At 42.7% G+C, this 8,004-nt stretch overlaps 1 protein-coding gene across 1 annotated transcript; it reads right to left on the reverse strand.

The window, feature by feature from the left end:
* Positions 1–2,692: 2,692 nt before the first annotated feature.
* Positions 2,693–7,526, reverse strand: LOC129651447 (uncharacterized). The gene is made up of 3 exons (XM_055580164.1): positions 6,797–7,526; positions 6,271–6,505; positions 2,693–3,683 (listed from the first exon to the last, which is right to left on the reverse strand). Exons 1-3 carry the CDS (start codon positions 7,151–7,153, stop codon positions 3,649–3,651), a joined length of 627 nt encoding a protein of 208 aa, XP_055436139.1. The 5' UTR covers positions 7,154–7,526; the 3' UTR covers positions 2,693–3,648.
* Between the last annotated feature and the right edge of the window lie 478 nt (positions 7,527–8,004).

Raw genomic sequence — 8,004 nt, forward strand, 5'->3', positions numbered from 1 at the left:
GCTGACTGTATAGAGCTTTTCCATCTTTGGCTGCAAAGAATATAATCAATCTGATTTTGGTGTTGACCATTTGGTGATGTCCATGTGTAGAGTCTTCTCTTGTGCTGTTGGAAGAGGGTGTTTGCTATGACCAGTGTGTTCCCTTGGCAAAACTCTATTAGCCTTTTCCCTGCTTCATTCTGTACTTCAAGGCCAAATTTGCCTGTTACATCAGGTGTTTCTTGACTTCCTGCTTTTGCATTCCAGTCCCCTATAATGAAAAGGACATCTTTTTTGGGGTGTTAGTTCTAAAAGGTCTTGTAAGTCTTCATAGAACCATTCAATATCAGCTTCTTCAGCATTACTGGTTGGGGCATAGGCTTGGATTACTGTGATATTGAATGGTTTGCCTTGGAAACGAACAGAGGTCATTCTCTTGTTTTTGAGATTGTATAGCTACCCCACAATCTGGCTTGCTATCTCAAGTTCATTCCCTCAGATTGCCCTCGGGGCATTCAGGCTGTGTCCTTACTCTAAGCAATGTAGCCCACCCCTCCCTGCCCAGCCCCCTGCTTGCTAGTAGCAGATGGGGGCTGCTTCTCTGGTGGGAGTTACCACTGGGCACATAATCTGTGGGCTTAATTATTTATTTATTTTTCCTCCAGGTTTTGTTGCCCTCTGAGGATCCAAGGCTCGCTGCAAACTCGCCAGTGAGAGTGTTTCCTGGTGTTTGGAAACTTCTCTCTCTTTTAAGACTCCCTTCCCATGACTGATCTCAGTCCCTACCTCTTTTGTCTCTCTTTTAATCTTTTATATTTTTTGCTACCTCCTTTTGAAGACAATGGGCTGCTTTTCTGGGTGCCTGATGTCCTCTTCCAGCATTCAGAAGTTGTTTTGTGGAATTTACTCAGTGTTCAAATGTTCTTTTGATGAATTTGTGGGGGAGAAAGTGGTCTCCCTGTTCTATTCCTCCACCATCCTAGGACCACCCCCCGGAAAATTCTTGAAGAGGTGGGAAAACCATACCACCTTACCTCCTCCTGAGATACCTGTATTCAGATCAAGAAGCCACAGTTAGAATCGGACATGGAAAAACAAGCTGGTTCCAATTTGGGAAAGGAGTACATCAAGGCTGTATATTGTCACCCTGTTTATTAACTTATTTGCAGAGTACATCATGTGAAATGCCAGGCTGTATGAAACACAAGCTGGAATCAAGATTGCAGGGAGAAATATTAATAATCTCAGATATGCAGATGATACCACCCTTATGGCATAAAGTGAAGAGGAACTAAAGAGCCTCTTGATGAAAGTGAAAGAGGAAAGCGAGAAAGCTGGCTTAAAGCTCAACATTCAAAAACCCAAGATCATGGCATCCAGTCCCATCACTTCATGACAAATAGGGAAACAATAGAAACAACAAGAAACTATTTTCTTGGGCTCCAAAATCGCTGCAGGTAGTGACTACAGTCATGAAATTAAAAGACACTTGCTCCTTGGAAGAAAAGTTATGACCAGACTAGACAGTATATTAAAAAGCAGTGACATTGCTGACAAAAGTCCGTATAGTCAAAACTGAGTTTTTCCAGCAGTCATGTATGGATGTGAGTGTTGGACCATAAAGAAAGCTAAGCACCTAAGAATTGATGCTTTTGAATTTGATGTTTGAGAAGACTCTTGAGAGTCCCTTGAAATGCAAAGAGATCCAACCAGTCAATTCTAAAGGAAATCAGTCCTGAATATTCATTGAAAGGACTAATGCTGAAGTGAAGCTTCAATACTTTGGCCACCTGATACAAAGAACTAACTCACTGAAACAGACCCTGATGCAGGGAGAGATTGAGGGCAGGAGGTGAAGGGGATGACAGAAGATGAGATCATTGGATGGCATCACCAAATCGATGGACATGAGTTTGAGCAAGCTCTAGGAGTTGGTGATGGACAGGGAAGCCTGGTGTGCTACAGTCCATGGGGTCACAAAGAGTCGGACATGACTGAGTGACTCTACTGAACTGAAATGCAGAAACTACTTCATAAAGATTGGGGACATTCTCAGGGTCACATAGCTCTTAAACAGCATGACTTCATAAGCAGAACTTAAGCAACTGATAGCACGATTATCAGCATTACTGGAAAACTGGATAGAAATACAAATTCTTAGACAGCATTACAGAACTCTGACACTCAGGGAGTGGGGCCTAGTCATTTGTGTTTGAACAAGCTCTGCAGGTAACTCTAATGCACGCTTAAGTGTGAAAAGCACTGTAAATCAAATATCCACCCACTAACTCCTCTCAAACTTTGCTATTCATTAGATTTTCCTGGTATGTTTTAAAAATTTCAATGGCCAACCTGTATTCCAGTGATATCAGTATCAGAATATCTGAAGGTGTCAGAGTTTTATAAAGTTCTCCAGATGATTCCAACATGCTGCAAAACTGGGAACCACATTCTTGCCTGATGGACTTGCTAAGAAGTGTGCTCTCCTGTAAGGTGGGTTCATGGGAGCCTAGAGGCCAGTGTTAGCTAGCAAGGCTTTCCTTTTCAGAATCATATTCTAACCCCCATGATTCTGAATGTTCAGAATGTTCCCCAGCAGCCTTATGCTCCCCAATCAACAAGTCTAGAATTTGAATAACATATCTCCTGACATGCTGCCATTCATGGGGTTGCAGAGTTGGACACGACTGAGCGACTGAACTGAACTCTTTTAAATAAAAGAAGCAGTAGTATTTTAAATAATGACTTGGTGACAGTCTTCCAAAGCCCACCCCGAGACACCACTCTGATTACTCAGATTGTAATATTTCCAAGACTTCAGAATACTACGAACAAATGAAAACAAGCTATGAGTCAGGAAACCAAAAGTTTGAAAACTTAAACTGGTTCCATAATTAAAAGTCACATGCAAATTACAACCTGTCACTTCCACTGTCATAGTGTCTCTTCCATGCAGTTCTTCCTTCTCCAGCACAGAAGCCCTGTGACAAGCCCTAGCTCTGCCTTCATTAGTTTAGGCCAGACTATAGTAATAGCTATCCAATATGTCCTCTGCCTCCAGTCTCCAGAAAAGTGAAAGGTCCTAGGCCAAGAGCAAAAACTACCCTGGCTTTTCTCTCAAATAAATGAAATTTGAGTCCACACTGAGGAGAGGGTGTATGAAATTTAGGCTAGAATGGTGAGGGTATGGATAATGACCTGAGATACTTCCCAGGGGAGATAATGAAATGGAAAACTAAGCAGATCATCCAAAGGTCAGCGCTCCAAATTGATTGGTAAAGAAATAGACTCCAGGTGCAATGCGAGAGGACAGAACCTCTGTGCTGTAACTGGAATGCAGACTGGGACGCAGAACCCAAGGGCATTTCCTGAGCTGATCTTCATAAGATATCTGAGGCTTTGGTCATGGGCCAAGGTGAGGAGGAAGAGATGGGGAGTCATAACCTGACCAGAGATTTCCAACACACTCCCATCCTGTCACTAGAATCGGTGAACCAAAATCTTCAAATGGAGCATATGTCCCAGGACACAAATTTCCATTGATAACCAGTTGTTTTCAGGTTGAAGATTCAAATCCTTTGGCAAAGCAGGCAAAGCCTCCCTTGATGGACTTTTAGCAGAGATCTGCAAACTCATATCTCAAACTCTCAGTCTCAGTTATATCATCCCTCAGCTTGGAATGTTCTTTTCCAGTTCTTCCTCACCTGTGGAAATGCAACACATTTTAAAAGAACCAACTCAAATCCACTCCAGGCTTCCCTGTTACCCTCAAGGAAAATTACTTCTTCCTTGCTCTGAGCTTGAACAACATATTGATTTTATCTCCAGTTAACATTTACTACACTTGGGTTTATATTACAAATGTAGATACATATAAAAATATATGAATGTTATATATAGAATCCATTGGTTTCTTTGTTTTCCTACCTGTATTTACCAATTTTAAATTTCCTGAACAAAGACATTCTCTTCATTCATCTCTATTGTTATTATATATACAGGAAGAAAAAAGAGGCAGACCTCACATTATCAGTTCAGTTCAGTTCAGTTGCTCAGTCATGTCCGACTCTTTGCGACCCCATGAATCACAGCACGCAGCACGCCAGGCCTCCCTGTCCATCACCAACTCCCGGAATTCACTGAGACTCACGTCCATCGAGTCAGTGATGCCATCCAGCCATCTCATCCTCTGTCATCCCCTTCTCCTCCTGCCCCCTATACCTCCCAGCATCAGAGTCTTTTCCAAGGAGTCAACTCTTTGCATGAGGTGGCCAAAGTACTGGAGTTTCAGCTTTAGCGTCATTCCTTCCAAAGAACACCCAGGGCTGATCTCCTTCAGAATGGACTGGTTGGATCTCCTTGCAGTCCAAGGGATTCTCAAGAGTCTTCTCCAACACCACAGTTCAAAAGCATCAATTCTTCAGCACTAATCTTTCTTCAGAGTCCAACTCTCACATCCGTACATGACCACTGGAAAAACCATAGCCTTGACTAAAAGGAGCTTTGTTGGCAAAGTAATGTCTCTGCTTTTCAATATGCTATCTAGGTTGGTCATAACTTTTCTTCCAAGGAGTAAGCATCTTTTAATTTCATATTACAATGCTTAGCAAATAATAGATACTTAAAAATGTTTGGTGATATATAGACTTTCCCTATGAGATGGAGGATAATCTTTGATTATTTTCAACCTATAATTGCTGAGGTCCTTCTTTGTAACATGTGTATACCAGGCAAAATGCTGAGTTTTAGATATATATATATATATATATATATATATATATATATATATATATATATATATATTGCTGAGTCACTTCATTCGTGTCCAACTCTGTGTGACCCCACAGACGGCAGCCCACCAGGCTCCCCCGTCCCTGGGATCCTCCAGGCAAGAACACTGGAGTGGGTTTCCATTGCCTTCTCCGAAATATATATATATATATATATATATATATATATATATACATATATATATATATATATATATATATAAATTTTATCATGCTTGTAGCAATTCTGCCAAGTAGTTCTTGACTGTATTTTATATAGTTATGACAAGCTTAAATTATAATTGAATAATCACAATTGAGGTATACAAAGATGGAGTCAGGTAGCTATTGTCTCAGACATATCACTGCAGCAATGAGAAGTTGAACTTACTTTGAACTGTAAGAAACCCAAGGACATCACAAGCCATATTCAGAACACCTCCCAATTGCAACATTATTGTCTCAAGTTCTTTCCTTTAACTATGCAATTCTTACCTCAAATTATCCTTACCTGATAAGCAGCATATTGAAAAAAAAGCAGAGACATTACTTTGCCAACAAAAGTCCGTCTAGTCAAGGCTATGGTTTTTCCAGTAGTCATGTATGGATGTGAGAGTTGGACTGTGAAGAAAGATGAGCACCAAAGAATTGATGCTTTTGAACTGTGGTGTTGGAGAAGACTCTTGAGAGTCCCTTGGACTGCAAGGAGATCCAACCAGTCCATTCTAAAGGAGATCAGCCCTGGGTGTTCTTGGAAGGAATGACGCTAAAGCTGAAACTCCAGTACTTTGGCCACCTCATGCAAAGAGTTGACTCATTGGAAGACTCTGATGCTGGGAGGTATAGGGGGCAGGAGGAGAAGGGGATGACAGAGGATGAGATGGCTGGATGGCATCACTGACTCGATGGACGTGAGTCTCAGTGAATTCCGGGAGTTGGTGATGGACAGGGAGGCCTGGCGTGCTGCGTGCTGTGATTCATGGGGTCGCAAAGAGTCGGACATGACTGAGCAACTGAACTGAACTGAACTGAATAAGCAGCAGCAGCAATAAGCACTTTTAGGGCTTCCCTCATAGCTCTGTCAGTAAAGAATCCATCTGCAATGTAGAAGTCTGCCTTAGTTCTGTCACGCGAGTGTATGTTCCTCGGTTCTTTGTCTCATCACAACAAAGATTTGGAGTGACAGACATTAAAGCCCTTGGTGCGTCACAGCTCTTGGGTCTTGGACAAACTGTGCTACAGCTCTTAGGCAAATCAGTGTTACAGCTCTATTTTACTTAGAAGATAGCAGGAGAGTGAGAGAGAGAGAAAGAAAAGAGTGCACACACGTGGGAGAGAGTCTGAGAGAAAGCGCTTTGGCTCCTCCTTTTATATGTTTTTTCCTCCACCTGGGCCTGCCATATGCAAATTGGGCTTAGCCAGGGGTGCTGTTTGTTTTGTTTGTTCTGCCTGAAGTCTTCACTCTGGTCCTTCCTTGTCTTAGCCACCGCCATTTTGGACTCATTTTCCCTATTCTACCTACCTAACATTCCCCCCTCAAGAGATGGGAGGCCCAATTCTTTGGGAATAGGGGCGTCGAGGTCTTTCTGGCTACTTCCTGCTGAACTGGGGCGGTGAGGTGTATTGGGCCTCCTCCTCTTGCTAGTCTCAATCCTCAGAGTCCTTATAGCGGTGTCCAAGGGTGTGTGATATATTCCGTGGTTAGCTGTAGTTTTATATCTTTGTTGAACTGGCACTGCATGTTGTAGCTGGTTGACCTGGGCAGAGACAAAACAGGTTATACAATTGACAGTACATGGAATAATCATAATCATCATCAATATAGCATAACAAGGACTAGTAGGGACATTGGTCAATTTTAAATTCACATCGCCAGGATAGCTCAAGTCCCTCCTTGTTCAGGGATCAGAAGATCTATCTCCTGTCTCTCTTGGAGTACAATCTCTGTCAAGCTGTGTTGGCTCCTTAGAGTTATCCTGAGAAATGTTATCCCCAGAAACCAGATTTTGGGGGTGTTCATTAGAATGGCACTCATTTGTAGTTCTTACTAGGTATCTGAGATCTCCCAGGGGCTCATAGGTGTATTGAGTGTCCTCTTCTGTTTTCTTCCATGGCTTGACTCGTGAGTAGTGAATCCAGAAGTCATGTCTTGGTACCTTGACTGCTGTGGGGGTAGAAAGTATTACAGGGTAGGGACCCTTCCATGTGTGCTGGACTTTAATAAGGACTTGAGTTCCTGGAGCATATAGTGGTGAGTCTTTAGAATCTTTTGGGTCCTGGTTCATACCCCACAAGTGTATATCCTGTTGGAATTGCCCAATGGCTATGGTATAAGACTGGAGGGTCTGAACCTCTGGATCTAGGAAAAGGTCATTGACATAAACAAGAGGTCTCCCATATAGCATCTCATAAGGACTAAGACCAACCTGTTCCTTAGGGGCAATGCGGGTGCAGAAGAGAGCTATTGGTAAAGCCTCCCTCCATCCCAGGGAGGTCTCCTGGGTTATCTTTTTTATCACTGATTTTAAGAATTGATTGGCTCGTTCTACTTTTCCTGAAGATTGAGGCCTCCAGGCACAATGGAGATAATAAGTAATGCCCAATGCTTTCGAGACTCCTTGGGTGACCTTAGAAGTAAATGATGTCCCATTGTTACTTTGTAATGACCTGGGCAGACCAAATCTTGGAATGATTTCATGGAGCAGTTTTTTTTTTTTTACCACCTCCTCAGCCTTCTCAGTCTGGGTGGGAAAGCCTTCAATCCATCCTGTGAATGTATCTATCATAACTAATAGGTATTTATACCCTTGAGAAACTGGCATCTGGGTGAAGCCTATCTGCCAGTCCTCTCCTGGGTAGGCCCCACATCGTTGGATGGGCTGGGCCAGCTGGGGTCTTCGAGTTCCTTGGGGGTTGTTTAATTGGCAAGTGGGACAAGAGGAGACCACCTGTCTTATAGTTGTTTGGAAGCCTGTTCCTCTGAAGGACCTTTCTAGTAATCTTTGGAGGGCCTTTTCTCCTAAATGAGTAGTGGCAAGTAAGGAGTTAACCAACTTCCATTGGAGGTTCCCAGGCAGAAAAAGGAGTCCCTCCTTTTGGAACCACCCCATACGATCTTCTTGAAAGCCCTCACTCTTAGCTTGAAGAGTCTCACCTTCAGTATATGAAGGAGTTTCTGGCAAATTAGTCTGTGGAACTAAGGTGGCAATCCCTATTAGGTCATGGTTCTGTAATGTTGCAATCTTACCTTCCTGAT

The sequence above is a fragment of the Bubalus kerabau genome, chromosome 4 (genome assembly GCF_029407905.1).
Source record: "Bubalus kerabau isolate K-KA32 ecotype Philippines breed swamp buffalo chromosome 4, PCC_UOA_SB_1v2, whole genome shotgun sequence".
NCBI lineage: Eukaryota > Metazoa > Chordata > Mammalia > Artiodactyla > Bovidae > Bubalus > Bubalus kerabau.